Source organism: Solea senegalensis, linkage group LG11 (assembly GCF_019176455.1).
Source record: "Solea senegalensis isolate Sse05_10M linkage group LG11, IFAPA_SoseM_1, whole genome shotgun sequence".
Lineage (NCBI taxonomy): Eukaryota > Metazoa > Chordata > Actinopteri > Pleuronectiformes > Soleidae > Solea > Solea senegalensis.
The window spans coordinates 16,843,489-16,859,070 of NC_058031.1; the positions used below are offsets into that span (position 1 = coordinate 16,843,489).

Here is a 15,582-nt window from a genome sequence, read left to right on the forward strand (position 1 = left end):
CTACTTATGAAAGACAGAAACAAAAAAAGAAAGAAAGAAAGAAAGAAGTGGTGACGTCAACTCACTTCTATCCCTCAGGCCTTGACCGAAGCTGTGCACAAGTCTGATGAGGCCCCAGAGTAAAACCACTTTAATCACCAGTGAAATCAAAGCACCGGTGACAGCAGCTGCCTCCAGTGTGTAGATGCTGTCCTGAAACCACTGCGTTATCACCTGTAATTAAAACACAGTGTTGTTCTACTGCAGACATTCAGCCAAGCACAATGTACTCAGAGTGAAATCATTTCTCTGTCAGTCACCCATAATTAATGCAAAACACACACAGGAATGGGAGTTCATCCGAGGTGAAGTGGAATTTATAAAAATGCTGCTTCTGCTGCCTTCCAGTGTGTCGCGGTGGAAAAGTAACAGAATTCAGAAGAGTTCTGAGGTTCTGTACCAAACACTGATCACATGATAAAGGCAGGTATTTGGGCTTAATGTGCAGGCTGAAGTAGAGATGGAGAATAACGGCATAATGGTTCATGAAAGGAGGACAAGGGAGAGGACAAGATGAAGGAAGATGATCCCTAAAGGGAGAAGCTGAAAGAATAAGGGATCATCAAGTTTTTGGCTTCTTATGTGTTGTTGATTCATTCATGAACATATTTTTAGTAGTGATATACAGTAGCAATAATTGTGCAGAAGTCACCAAATTGAGCTTTTTTCTTTTCTTTTTGCTCCTAAAAATGAGACAAGTGAACTTTGGACTGCGACGTATTTCCAAAAAAAAAACATTTTGAGTGCTCAGGTGCGTTTATCTAGTTGGTGAAAATTAATTTTTTTTTTCATCAGATTGTCTAGGTTGTGCTGAAAAGGATATTAGACACACTATATTGCACATTCTTATAACCTCTGTATATATTGTATGTTTAACATAGTGATGGAAAAAAGCAGCCAAAATGCTCAGAATACTCTGTGCTCAAAGGGTTAAATTAGCAACTTACATTCCTTAGCACAAACCTAACTCAGTATAGACCAACTGAATGTGGCAAATCACAAAGGCCTCGGTGTAATCCTGGCACCCATCCTTTGTCTACAGAGTGTTCCTCATTATATCTTTGTTGAACCAAACCTAACGAGTTAGCAGCAGAGGACTGATAACACAACTACGCAGTCCTCCCCAAGGTCAGCTCTACGCATCAGCAGAGGAAGGCGGCAAACATCTTGACCTGACGTCTCTCCCCTCCCCACTTTTCTCCAAAACCTTAGATATACCAGAACTCTGGAATTCAAAGGCAGAATGACAGAGGACGCCCAACTGCAAGATTTTCTTTTTTGTGTGTGTGTGTTTAAAACCTGTCACTAAGGTGAAGTCATATTCACCGACGTTGTGAGGAACAGTTGTCTGGTAATCACAGGACATGAAATAAAATGGACCATGTGCTTGACGTTTAAATCATTGCTGGACATTGGCAAATGTGTAAGAAGTTTTTAGTTCGTTTCAATATGGACTAAATCTTCAAATAAATACATGTTGTGGACATCAGCAACATCTTCTAGTGTCTGTTATTCACTGAAACATGTCATAATTTAGTGTTTAATGCTTAAGTAATTATTATTATTTATTTAGTATAAAGATAGCACAGGTACTGGCAACATGATATTGTGTAGAATAAAATGATTGTGATTGTGCCATTATTAGTTATGAATACACTGTAAATAATTTAATCTAAAATGACTCATCATAATCCGTTGAATATAAACGTTTGAGTTTTATCAGTTTTTTTTTAACCCAGTCTCCACTGCAAGACAGCGAATGAGGCGCCTATGTATTTATATGTTTGTGCCATTCACCTGAACATTGGATTGTTTTCTTTTAATAATTGAAGACACAGTTCTTCTGTTTATACTCAACAATCATCAACGGTTTACTCTGAGTAGAAAACACAGAGCCCAGATCATTATTCATATGTCCGTCTGTATTGCTAAATCATCAAACAATAAATGATGAAAATATTTAGTAAATAAAAGAAAGCAGAAGATGTTAGTGATTATCTATTTATTTTTAATATATTGAGTCTATATTAAAAGATCTGAAAGCTGGACTTAAGTTTCACACTTTTCCCTTGTATATTTAGATTATCTTTAACATATAGTACATTTTACTTGGTGTCCTGTTGTTATGTTGTTCCTCCAGGACACAAATGCAGCAACGAGTAAGTGAATATAACTTTGAAACACTTTTAATAGATCTTGTTCTTCCTCTACTTCTTCACCACAGTGGATCATCTGCCTGACATATATTGTTCTTGTTTAACAAGAAAAAAACAAACTCTAGACGCTAGACATGAACACTAGACTCTTGTGAGAACAGCGAGGAATTCCGACCATCATGAATTGGTGCAGAACAGATAATCTAAACAGAGTAACCGTCATCTTGTGAAAACTTCATTAGGTACACTTACTAAATAAATACATAAAGGTGCGCGTGTGTAGATCCTGTGATGTCACTGATGTGGGCAGAGCTGTGCACAGCATGGGGGGGACAAGGTCCTGGAAACCTCTCATCGTAGACACTGCACTGTCACGGTCCTCACACACTGAAGAGAAATCATATTCTGCACTCACCGTATACATTAGATACACAAAGAAGGCTACTTGAGGGAGGTTCTGCACCATGAAGACCCAAACCAGGACCTTGGCTTCCTTCAAGACCTGAAAAACAACAACAGCCTGTTTTTAGCCTGTTGCTACTTGCACCCTGAGCTGTTAACTATTCCTCCTACATAATATTTAGGGCAACGGTGGAGAACTCACTGCAACGACGCCTACAGCGGCAGTAAGACAGGCCCAGACGACTCCCACACCCAGGATGATGGAGTTGTTAGCAGACATGGTTGAATCTGACGTCATGATCAGGATACACAGACACAACTGAAACACATTATTAACAGGGTCAGTCAGCGGTTGAGCTGACACACAGAGGTTTTTATGTGGCCCAAATATTTTAAACTAATATTTGCAAAAGATTCAATTCTTCAATTTTATCCTCACAACTTAGTAAATACATACAAAGTGAACTTTGTTGCACAAAACCCTAACCTAACCCTCTAAGTAAATAGTTAGGACCAGAAGTGAAAAGCACTTGGTGTCAAAAAGAAAAGAAACAAACTCAATTTGACATCTGATAAAACAAAACAAAACAAAGAAACAAAATCTCTTGACGAAACGGAATGCACACGTACCTGAGCCTGCAGGTCAAAGGTCACCATGGAGAAACACAGGTTGAGTAAGAAGTACTGCTCCTGAAGCCTCTCCAAGGCCCCGCCCACACGAAACGCCATCATGTTGGGCCTCAGGATGAGCAGCATTGTGCAGAACATGAGCACCACGCCCAAACACATGATGCAAGCAAAACGCACCTGCGGCACAAAGACACATCACTGCTGCTGACTCATCCAACCAAACATCCAACCAACCATCCATCCAAATATATTTCCATCCATCCATCCAAACAACCAACAAACCATCCAAATATGTTTCCATCCATCCAAAAATGATTTCCATCATCCATCCATTCCTTCGTTCATCCAGATATGTTTCCATCCATCCAAATATCTTTCGCTCCCTCCCACCATCCAAGAGTGACACCATGTGGTGGAAATGGTTGTAACAGGATGGAAGAATTTTGCTTCACATTCTCTAAAACACACAGACATCACTGTACTGTACCTTTTCTTTACATTACAGATAGGATACATATAACATATAACCCTAACCCTTTAAGTGAACATTTTAGAATCAAACACAAAACTAAAAAAGAAAAGAAAAATAAGGTGATCTCAGTGTACAAACTTGTTTTTATGGACATAAAAGTGTTGGGTGTGGTTTTCTGCTGCTGTTCAAAGTCCACATCACAACCTTTGAGGATCAATAATAGAATGACACAGTCTTTTTTGTTTACCTATTTTAAACGTCGTAGCTGTTATTGATTCATTTGTGTCACTGTTTAACACATATTCTGCTCTTGTAAAGCAGGGTTTCCTCAATCCTGGTCCCTGAGAGTCATTGTCCTGCATGTTTTAGAAGTTTCCTTCGAAATGAATGGCTTGATATCAGGCTTCTGCAGAGCTCACTGACGAGCGGACATGTGAATCAGGTGTGTTGGAGCAGGGAAACATCTAAAACATGCTGGGCAGCCAGTGGGTCCTCAGGACCAAGGGTGGAGAAACCCTGCTATAAAAGGAAGAATTCATCAGGCCAAAACATGACTAAAGTTAAAGTTTTTTTGTTTGTTTTTTTTTATCTTAAAACTTTCAGTGAGGTTTAGGACTGTAACTAGGGTTTGGGTGATTCATTTGTCTATTATTTTCTCTATTAATCATTTATTTGTTTGGTCCTTGAAATATCAAGTAATGTTGAAAAATTAAAATGAACCTACCAGCAGCTCCTGCTTGCTCTTTGACCCCAGCACGACAAAGTTGACCACTGATCGAATCATGACGACTGACACAGTGAGCACAAAAACAACCAGCTCCTGTCTGTTCTCCTGCAGGACGCCACGGCTGATGTAGTAGATGCAGAACACTGCAGGAGACAGACGCACACAATCATCATGTGTTCATTTTCATCATTTCAATCTACCAGCCGTGATAACAACCAGCTATAATAACCAACTGTACTAACCAGCTGTAATAACCACATACATGTGTTGAAAGAGGTGCAAGTTCAGCAAGCAAGTTGTTGCTTCACTGTGTTATGACAGGTTATGAATCACTTCCTTTATGCAGCACAGGAACTTTGTCTGAGTTACACAAAATCTTAACACCATTATATTTATCTAAACCCTTCTCCTTTATGTTTCTTTTGCAGCAAAAGAGGGTACATTTCAAATTATGATTAAACCTGATGATAATGTTTCTTGTCCACATGTGCTGGGATACACATAACTGTCATGTGACTTGATACAGACTATGCATTTTCACATGTGAACAGTTACAGTATATCTGAACTGAAGAAGGACAACAGCTCAGACTCTAGGAACTTGTTTTGTGAACTAAAGTACTGCTGCTTTTATTATTTTGGAAACATTTTATAGACCAAATGATGAATCTACAAAATAATCTATAAATCCTAGTGATAGCTATAGGTTTAACTATAGAAATGAAAAACTGGAAACAAAATAGATGTGTCCAGAAACGTTAGTCTTTATCTGATAGTTACTTCATGTTTGTAGAAAATGAGGCAGTTGAGTCATGAATCACCAGAAGTGTCCGTTGCATGTGTTTACACTGTGATCATTTCATCACAGTTTTCATCACAAGGAAACGTGTGTAATCCTTTGGCCCTGCTGCATGTGAAGGAACTCACGTATTCCCACCAGCTGGATGAGAGACACGGTGAAGTTGTCCTCTTCAGACTCGTCTGTGTGCATGCGCTGCTTGTAGATGCTGGTCAGCGTGAGGCCCAGCAGCGCCAGCAGAGACGCGATGGTGAAGCAGAAGTAGAGCTTCACCAGGCATGACAGCTCTGACCAGGGCTTTATCTGCAAGACATCAATGACAATTAAAAGGGACTGTGTTAAACCTGTGGGGGAAACTAAAACAGCTTCACATAGCAGCACGACAGCTGAAAACACCAAGAGGTGCACGTGAAGAGTCTGGATTCTACTGCTAGACGTAGACCTGGATGTTCAGTGGAGTTCACAATCATATTTTTTATCTTGGTCATGATTTTAGCTTTATGTTATCAAGTGACATTGAGAATGTGTGCTCTGCCAACAGCAATCGAGCACTCACTTAACAGCTATGTGACTATGTGTCTGTGTTAATCTTCCTGGATGAATCTGGACAAGTAAAAGACAGATGAACAGTGCATGTGTGTGTACACATGAGTGTACTTGTACTCTTTTGACTTTTCTGGCATAAACAATGACCAGAAATGGAGACCAAAACCTGGACCAGACTGGAGGTTAGGGTTAAGCTTTAACTGGTTACAGCAGGTCATGTGTCAGCCCCATAAACACAGCTGGTAAGGAGTTGTTCCCGGTTTCATGTCATGACATAAGACTCCAGATGTGGAAGGAAGGCAGATTTTTTTCATTTGTTGACTCCTGCGTGGCTTAGATGTGGTTACATTGCCATTCCAAAACGATAATTGTGACTATAAAAATAAAATTATTATGAAACAGTGTTTAAGTAACCCGGGGGTCAAGGGGCCTTTGACCCTCGGGAATCTTTATCAAAAAACAAAAAATTGACATCCCTGGGTTATAGGGTTGCAAACAGGCAGAAAATTCCCAGGACATTTATGATAATTTTCCATAAACTCTGTTTTGTCATGAGATGACACACATGCAAAACGCAATCATTGATTAATACCTGGAGCGGTATTAATCAATTAGAATTTTATGGAGAATCAAACTTTTTGGTCACACTTTTTTCACTGTGCTTTATCATAACAGTAACTCTGTGCAAATAACAGTGACCCTGAGCTTGACACTAAAATTTTAGCTCAGTTTCTTCCGTCACTAGTATAAAGGGAAGAGCATCTCACTGGTCCACATGGTGTTGGGATAAGTTCCTGGTGTCTCGGCCTCAGGTTTGGAGACAGAAGGTCCGGCGTCTCTTGGGGTTGGTTGGCCAACAAAGGACTGGTGAACAATAAAGTGAAAGAAATTAAACACTGAAGTTTCTTTAACGTGACACACGATGGACTCAGAGATCAAGAGATGAATATAATCAGACATAGAGAAAATAACACTGGACCAACTTTCAGAATGAGTTGCTACCAAAGAAGGGTAGCACTGGTGCTGCACAGCAAGAAGGTTCTCTGACTTTCTGTGTAGAGTTTGCATGTTCTCCAGGTGTTTGACTGCATACTTGGGTTTGGTTAAATGAAGACTTTTACTGTGGTTGAATGTATGAATGGGTGAATGCATGCATGTCCATGAATAACTGAAAATGCAGAAAGTGTGAGTGAGCCAGAGATGACACATACATTCAGGTGTTTTTAAATAATCAGCATCATCCAACTGTGATTTCATTTATGAGCAGACTATAGCCTATCATATGTGAAACTACATAAATGCTGCTACATCACTTAAACTGGTGAAAAAGGTGATTGGACAAAGTTGAAATGAAAGTTATAAAGCTTGGCATTGGCTTAGACAAACCTGTATCATTAAATCTCCTTTCCACATCATCTGAAACAATGTGAGTCAAACTTTATCATTTTGTAGTAAATAAAGTCATCAAGTCCCGATAGCACCTGTAAGAAGCAACTCATTCATTCACTGACAAACCAACACAACACACACAGTCACAAGATTTCAGTAATAGTCTGCTCAAGGACTGAGGTTGAAACAGTTTACACTGACACTGACCCTGTTGTCTGTGTGACAGCCAAACTGAATCTCTGTGGGCAACAACATGGAACAAAGGCACAATCAGTGTGTGCAATAATATTCAGGTTCTGTTTGACATGGAAAGAACTTCAACATAGCACAATCCATCGCAACTGGAAAGCTTAAGTGGTGTTTTTATTTTTGTATTTTATGATTCTTGCAATAGTTATTCGCGCGTGTCATCTACTCATGCTGCTCAGTTTCTGTACATTTTGAGTGCTAGACTAGTATTTATATGTATATCTATGTATTTCCATTTAAGTATACTATATTTATTTATACAACATACTATACATTTATATTCGTTTGACATCCTGTCAGGCAGCATGTAGTAGTGTGAGAGAAGACAGTCAACACACACACACACACACACACACACACAATACAGTGTGTGAGGACATTTTGGCTGGTCCATACAACTTTAACAGGCTTTCTGAGAATGAATACCTGGTTTTAGGGTTTGTGTTAGGTTTAGGTTAGGTATTCAGTTGGTGATGGTTCAGGTTAGGTTCTGAGTGTCCAACAAAGAATACAAAACCAGCGTGTGTGTGTTCGTGCGTTGATTTTAACATCCAAAACAGCTGTTGTTTGATAAATTGAAAAAGTTAAAACGGACTTGAACGACCCTTTAAAAAGAGAACAATTAAAAAACACTCTTATAAACAAGTGTGGGAAAAATGGAGGTGCTGACCTGATCTCGTCCATTTCCGTATGAACTTGACTGTGGGCGCAGGAGCTCACATCCCAGCGACCTCCTCCTCTTTCATTTAGTTCACTCACTTCTCTACAGTATCATTATGACAACATACTGCATGTAAACAGGAACAGAGTGTGAGCGTCTTCTTCTGCTTCTTCAGTGCTTCTCTTCTTCTACTGCTACTCTCTTGTTTTAAGGAAGCGCTGCTGCCCCCCACAGGACAAGCACTGCTGCCCCCCAGAGGACAAGAGTGGATATGACAAGATCAGGTAGATACTGTCCTGCTTGCTTTGAGTGAAATTTTGTCAGTACCTAAATGTGAATTATTTTGGAATGCTGAGTCCACAGTTCCACTAGAGAGGAAGAAACCATTTTGTTTTTATGTGGTTTATCCACACTTGAATAGAAAAATTCTTGTGTGTCATTGAAGTGGATCTGCTTTGCTTTTGCTTACCACTTTCCAGTATTTGTGAGCATTCATTAAAGACTTTTCCGTTTATTGCTAATAATCTTGCAGTATATTAAATATACAGCAAGATTAAAATCAGATTTTTTTCTCTGTAGTTTTCAAACCTGGTTGGCTATTTAAATATCTCCATGTTTCTGCTTATACACATGCATAACAAACATACATTTAACCACCAAATAATGCACAGGAGAAGTAGAGTTTAAATGAAAATGAAGACATTTACTGGCAAAATACAAAATCTTACAAGCATAAAAAAAGCATTTCACAGTTTCAGTTTTTAAAAAGTGAGGAGTTGCTGCATCTCCCTTCACTGATGTTTGGACAAAATGAGTAAAGACATGACTTAAAGGTTGACAATTGATACGTACAAACCAAACCAGTGATTTTTTTTTACTTTTCATACACAAAACAAATCCATAATGAAAATGTGTTAACTGTTCAAAATCACGGTTCCCAGTCCTCGTCGTCATCATTGGACATGGTGGGACACCTCCTCCTGATTCTTTTTCTCTTTTGGCCCTGAACAAAAACACAAACACAAACTTCACATCTGATGTCAGCTGATTAAATCTACCTGCAGTGGCTGCATTGCTGTAATGATGCAAACACAGGTAAGTTGCATGTAAGCATCGTGTAACATACGTAATTGTCTCGGGGTGACCACCATGGATATTTCTCTGCATGAAGTTTCCTCAGACCTTCTGCCTCCTTGAAGTATTTGGCCTGTTGTCTGTTTGACATTGCCTTCCACTGTGGACACACAACACACAGCGACAACTGTATGCAACTACACAGTGAGTTGCGCACACAAATATTTGGGAATCCTCTTTTTACGTTTGGATTTCTTCTCAGGTCACATAACAATAAAAAAAAATTATTCTGATTTAAAAGTTTTTAAGGTAAGAACAAAAAAATAATGTGAAGAGGTGAAGAATATTTTTCTTTGACACTGCTTAGTGCATGTCTGAAGAAGTCTTTTTCCAAATGGCGATGAAGTCTTTGTCACAGTGGGTTTTCTTTTAAAAAAAAGTGTTTTCAGATAAAAAGACGAGTACAAACATACATCATGTGACCATTCAACTAAACTGGGCATCTGTGAACAGGAAGTTGATTCTCCCCTCTGCAGGCGTTTGGTGAGTTTCAGAGAGTATTACAAACAAGAAACAATGGTGAAAAGAAAAAGGATTTTGGTGAGGTGAGACACGAACTGAGGGTCTTTGTTCACAGTGAGTTTATAAACATGGAGAAAATGTAGCCAGCAGCATTTTTAAACTTGGACGACAGGCATATCTGAAGCATTTCTGCTTTTAAAAATAAAACTTGGTAGTATAGATGCAGCCTAAGACACTCACCCTCTGGCCAAGGACTTTGTTTACAAGAGCATTATCTCTGCATTCAAGGTCCCTGGTGACATTTGGCCTCTGCTCCTTCAGAAACAGCATAAAAGCATTCGGAGGCTTCTTCACGTAGGGCTGTTTGTTCTTGGCACAGGGCTGGCGTTTATACTGGTGGTAGTTGCGCTCTCTTTTTCTATGAGAAAAAACAACAACCGCACATAAGTCATAAGTTACTGGTGTGTACGACTTGAAAGACATGTTTTAGTTTTGAAACATGTCTTTAGTGTTAAGGGTGTATTCACACCAGCCCTTCTTAGTAGAATCCTCGTTCGTTTGCTCGGAAAGTCCGCTGGTCCGCCTAGAAATGTAGGTCTCGGTTCGCTACAAGTGAACAAAATGCAGACAGCAGACTATAACGCAAGCATTGTGGATAGACACAACCCAAACATAAGCACGTGTAGAACGATAGCCATGAGAAATGGCTGAGCCCATTGTTGCAGCGTATATATGTGTTGTATGTTCACATAAAACGAAAGGATTTGATGCAGCGCCATGTTTTGCTCTTATGTGGAGGAAACAGAAGTTGCCCTGCATTAACCAACTTCAGTAATTCTCGATGCAGCGGGGAGGGGTAATACGTTAGGTTCGGTTCATTTCACTAAAGTGCGAAAGTGTGAAAGCACACTCGGAGCGGCTGAATGTTGCAACCCCCAATTAAACCGAGTCCTCAATCGTACCAAGTCTAGCGGACTATTAGGTGTAAAAATGACCTAAATGTGAATGGATCACCGGTCGTTATCAGTGAGCTGCAGATTAGGAGCCGATAAAGCTGACTTACTGTGGTGGGGAGGAGAACTGTGGAGAAGCAGGTCCAATGGGTGGGAATGACGTTACTCCTGGGTTCCCATACACCATCCCTCTGTGCATACATCAAGGAAATAAGACACTCACATTAGACCAAAAGGCAACCAAAATCGCAATTTGGCCACCATCATGTTGATGTTTTGCAACTGGAAGTTTAAAGGTGACGCCTTTAAATTTCCATACAACATAATAACATAATATACAACACAATCTACTAATTTTACATCACATTCTATTGAAGATCTTTCAAGAACATTAACTCCTCAAGACTCCTTCACAAATTAACTGAAAAATACAACAACACTTAAACACTTACAACAACACAACAGGCTCAAGGTTCTGTTCCAAACCTTGTGGCATCTCCACCGGCAGATTCTGAAAACACAACCACACAAAACAGGTGATTAGACAAACTGCATCATCTGTGTCATCTGTCCACTAGGTGTCAGTGTTTCCTCTCTCTGCTGTGTGAGTGATGCGGAGACTCACAGGTCAACAACCATTACAAAGCAGTGTGTGAAGCATGTTTTCATGTGAAGATCACCTCACAGTATTAACGATTCATCAGGAGCCTCATTAGTGCAACATTTAATCACTCCCAATATTATTCCCACCAGGAATATGACTTCAAATGGAAATATTTATATATACAATAATGTAGACAAATTGTGTCATCATTTTTCTAACCTTCAGTGGTGGATGTTTCTGTTACAAATGAAACACAGATGACTGACTGTCTGAATGTGAAACCTGTCTCACATCCAGTCACTTCACCAAAAGTAAATCTTGCCCATTTTGCTTGTTTGCTGAACTTATTAGCAACTTATAATTCATTTAAAATTGAACTTGTGCAGCAGCCAAAACACAGAAAACACAGGTGTCACTGATCACATTAATGAACCAGCATGAACCCTGAACCTGAGGAAGCAAACTGGAACTAAGCTTTCAATATTGGTCAAACATTTGACAGTTTTTAATGGTAGATTTGCTATCAGTGATATTACAGTGATGCTGCTGATGCTGTCTACTACAACACCTCTGACACCAAACAGTGAAGTTGCTTTTTCTATGTGTCTGTAGTAGGCTGAGGGGACAAATTCTGATTCAAACCTATCTTTGTGAAGACATTTTGGCTGGTTCTCACAATTTTAAAGGGGTATTTTATTGTTGACTTGGTCTTAGGGTTAAGAGCATTTAGTTATGATGGTTGAGGTTAGGGTAAGGGGCTAGGGAACGCATTGTCTACAGCTGTCCTTACTAACAATGCTGTACAAGAATGTATCTGCATGTGTGATGTATATATTAAATATCATATGTATATATGATGTGTAAACAGGGTCTTACCAGGTGTGGAAGAGCTCCGATGGCTGCTGTGGAAGCATCATATTCAGGCCACTGATATGGAAAGTACTGTCAAGAAAAAGAAAATCAGCCATGATACACACCCAACAACATTTATTTCAAAAAAATACACTGGATTCATCATTTCATGTATGAAAAGTCAGTTGTTTCACAAATTCATTGAACAGCTCGATTAATTAAATTCAACTCCTAAAAATACAAAGGGATAAAATCAATATTTTGGTGTGCTCAAGTTGACCTAAAGCTTCTAGCATTAGAGTCATTAATATATGTTGATATGACTCTATCTGTACCCTACACTTTAATCTTACCTGGCCCTGGCTGTACAGGTCATCTGATACAGGGTTTAGGTAATAGCTGCTGGGAGCAGGCAGCTCAACATTTAGTGTTGCTGCAGCTGCAGGATGCTGAAAGCCAAGTGGAGCTGCCTCCAGAGGAAGGTAGGCGTCATAAACTCCATTAAAGTCTTCCACTGGCTGAGAAGTAGTGTCAAATTCAAAATTCTCTCCTGCAGGGACAGCAGAAGGAGGTTTGGGTCCCAACATTTCACTGAGGACTTCATTGGCTGTGTGCAGCATGTCCTCTGGGTCCATCTGGTCAATAAGGCACTGAAATACTGTATTGAGATCCATGATGTGGCAGGTATTTGCTGCTCTATCCCTATCGTCTTTCCTGAGCTGATTGCTGATCTTCTCCTGATCTTATTGTCTGGAATCCTGTGACATGGGTGGGAAGATAGCTTTTAAAGATACATTCATAGAGAAAAGCATCACTGACAAAACACTACATTTACCTGACACATAAAGATACTTTGCAGATAAAGAGTTCAACATATGACCAGCTTGTAAAATATGATGGATTGTTTAATATTAAATTATAGTTTGCTCTTTAACGAAGCCTCAACAATATGTAGTAGTAGTACATCAGCATGCATGCAGCATTTAAATAGAGCTATGCTGATGTAATTAAGTATTTATGATCCAATATTATTGTCATCACTAAAGTCATTTTAAATGTTAGTAATGTTGCTGATAAATATTTTCATAAACAAGGTTTGCCTTTGGTGCCTGCTTTGAAGCACTGCAAAGGATGGCATCTTTAAAAAACTCCAAATCATACATCACAATGTGTGGTTTGACAGGGAAAAGTGTACTATGACTTTTCTGAGCCTTTTGATTAACCATGTTGAGGAAAATTACACAAAACCTTCTCATAAGAAGGACAAGGATTTATAAACCCACGTTCCCCACACTCAACTCAAATCATACGTACGTGTATGCTCAGCAAAGCTTCCTCGGGCTAACGGTTCAACTCGTAATTGCTATAAAGTCTATGTTTTTTCGCATTAACAAGGTTTGCTTGAGAAGTTCCTTCTGGATATATAATATACTGTGTGAATGTCGATGCCTTTGATCAGCGCGAAACAGATTAAAGGCAAACAAAATTCCATGGAAATCGCTTTCTCACCGTGGGAGCAGTTTTTTATGTTATAAAAAAATAACATAAATGATAATAATAATAATAACAATAATAATACATAACTATTACAATATGTACAATATGCCCGACTCCGTCTTTCCTTTAACCACAGACGAGTTTTTTTCTTGAAAAATCTAATGTAAAACTATGCATAAAGTCTGAAAATTCAACACTATGGCAACGGAAACCAATTCGAGCATAGACGTCCTCGACAAGCCTGTAAAATAACTGGACAAAATAGTTTACTCACCATGGGAGCAGTTAGCTAAAAAAATAACATAAATAATAATAATAATAATAACAATAATAATACATAACTTTACAATATGTACAATATGCCCGCCTCTGCCTCTACTTTACCCGCAGACGAGTTTTTTTCTTGAAAATCTAAAGTCAAACTAGGCATTAAGTCTGAAAATTCAACACTAAGTTAATGGAAACCAATTCGCACACAAACTATACATAATATGTTAATTTTTTTTAATAAATAAATCCTCCTAAATGTTACAAACTGGACCGTTTAAATTATGCAACTGACGTCAGTTTCCAAACAGCATCATATTTTTCAAAATTACATTACATTACATTATGTAACATTATGTGACTTACTGTGTGTCTAATACTTGTTTAGGGGCCATGATTGCAAATGTAGTAAAACATCAGGCAATAACTGCATTTCTTTATCTTCATGAGCTAATTCGGAGGTAAAATGCACTAATATTTTCAACTAACGGTCCAAAGAGTTGTGTGTTTTTGTCGAGGGTGTACGCTGTGATTTAAAATAGTTGCTTTCTTCATTTAAAAGCATTAAAACATACTTGCTGCGTAAAAGTCGTCTCCTTTCGCGCTCTGTTGATTTCTTGGTGGCTATTCGTTGATACCCTCTGATTCTCGGTTGTGTGAGGACTTCACTGCAGGGACCGTTAACCAACGCGAATGTATACCTGCGCCATTCTACGAGAGGCCTACGTCACAAAGCCACCTGCTGTCGCAGCAGTACAGTGACGTAATTCTAATTCCTCCGCTGCGTTGACTTACATTTCGGCAGGTTCTACATGTTTTCACCATCGATATTTAGACAAGAACTCAATACTTGGCGAAATATTATTAGGGCGGTAATGCGATATTGGCATCGACCCTAGAGTTGCTCAAGGGCTCTATGGCACCCCCTAAGGTGAAAACGGACAAAATTGATTTCCACCGAATTCCCGAAACTTGGTGGGAAGATGTTATGGACCAAAACAAAAAAGTGACCGTAACCATGGCCTCAACTCAACAGATAGTCGGCCATTTTAAATTCAATTTTGCTACATTGTGAATTGGTCTGAGCAGTTTGTCATACCAACATAAAAAAACAAGTTGGACTAGACCAGTGTTTCCAAACTCTTTCAGACTAAAGACCACTTAACCCATAAAAAAACAGTCACAGACCACCGAACTCTAAATAGGTAGCGATCGACGGTGTCACAAACTGGTCCACTGCTCTCAAGTCAGACAGTGCCATAAAACAAATATTTTTTAATACATTGAAAACAACACACATAAGTTGCAGGCAGTTTGAGAAACACTGAAATTAAAACACTGACATTTTAAAATTTAAAACATGATATGTTACTTGCTTGTCACTTCGCGGACCACGAGGGGTCGCTCGCGGACCACCACACATCAAAGGCAAAAAAATGGCAAAAGGTTTTGTGGATGCAAAAGGGCATGGCCTTGACAACCATCGGCTATATTTCAATGTATGCCTATAACTTCGGCATACATTGACTAATCTTCATTTGTGACACAACAGACTATTCCGAGGCTTTGCAATAATTTTTGAGGGGATTAACAAATAAAAGTGAAGACTGCTGAGTGAGGGAGACAGTGAGGTCAGTGCAACCCCTGACTTGAGTGGGGATGCGAGTGCCCTTTCACATCTGCGTGCAGTCCTAGTTTTAATTTAGTTTTTTTTAGTCCATCAAGGTGTGCTTTTCACATGTAG

The 15,582-nt window shown here is 39.2% G+C and overlaps 2 protein-coding genes across 2 annotated transcripts; both read right to left on the reverse strand.

Moving 5' to 3' along the window:
- Window positions 1-8,262, reverse strand: LOC122776844. Its single transcript, XM_044037591.1, has 8 exons — window positions 8,079-8,262; window positions 6,538-6,634; window positions 5,353-5,527; window positions 4,424-4,569; window positions 3,228-3,404; window positions 2,800-2,916; window positions 2,611-2,697; window positions 1-213 (listed from the first exon to the last, which is right to left on the reverse strand). The coding sequence occupies exons 1-8, from the start codon at window positions 8,090-8,092 to the stop codon at window positions 1-3; spliced, it is 1,026 nt and encodes a 341-aa protein (XP_043893526.1). The 5' UTR covers window positions 8,093-8,262.
- A 735-nt stretch (window positions 8,263-8,997) lies between these two features.
- LOC122776845 (transcription factor 7-like) lies at window positions 8,998-12,709 on the reverse strand. The gene is made up of 7 exons (XM_044037592.1): window positions 12,428-12,709; window positions 12,099-12,164; window positions 11,071-11,129; window positions 10,729-10,809; window positions 9,906-10,083; window positions 9,196-9,303; window positions 8,998-9,072 (listed from the first exon to the last, which is right to left on the reverse strand). Exons 1-7 carry the CDS (start codon window positions 12,707-12,709, stop codon window positions 8,998-9,000), a joined length of 849 nt encoding a protein of 282 aa, XP_043893527.1.
- Between the last annotated feature and the right edge of the window lie 2,873 nt (window positions 12,710-15,582).

Bases quoted from the DNA above. Each gene is read 5' to 3' on its own strand.
- LOC122776844 (XM_044037591.1), bottom strand. The intron at 4,570-5,352 runs GTGAGTTCCTTC...TGTCTCCTGCAG, and splicing joins CATCCAGCTGGTGGGAATAC to TGTTCTGCATCTACTACATC. The intron at 3,405-4,423 runs GTAGGTTCATTT...TTTGTGCCGCAG, and splicing joins AGAGCAAGCAGGAGCTGCTG to GTGCGTTTTGCTTGCATCAT.
- LOC122776845 (XM_044037592.1), bottom strand. From the start codon at position 12,709: ATGGACCCAGAGGACATGCTGCACACAGCCAATGAAGTCCTCAGTGAA. The intron at 11,130-12,098 runs GTAAGACCCTGT...TTGTGTTTTCAG, and splicing joins TCGGAGCTCTTCCACACCTG to AATCTGCCGGTGGAGATGCC. The intron at 10,810-11,070 runs GTAAGTGTTTAA...ATGTATGCACAG, and splicing joins CTTGAGCCTGTTGTGTTGTT to AGGGATGGTGTATGGGAACC.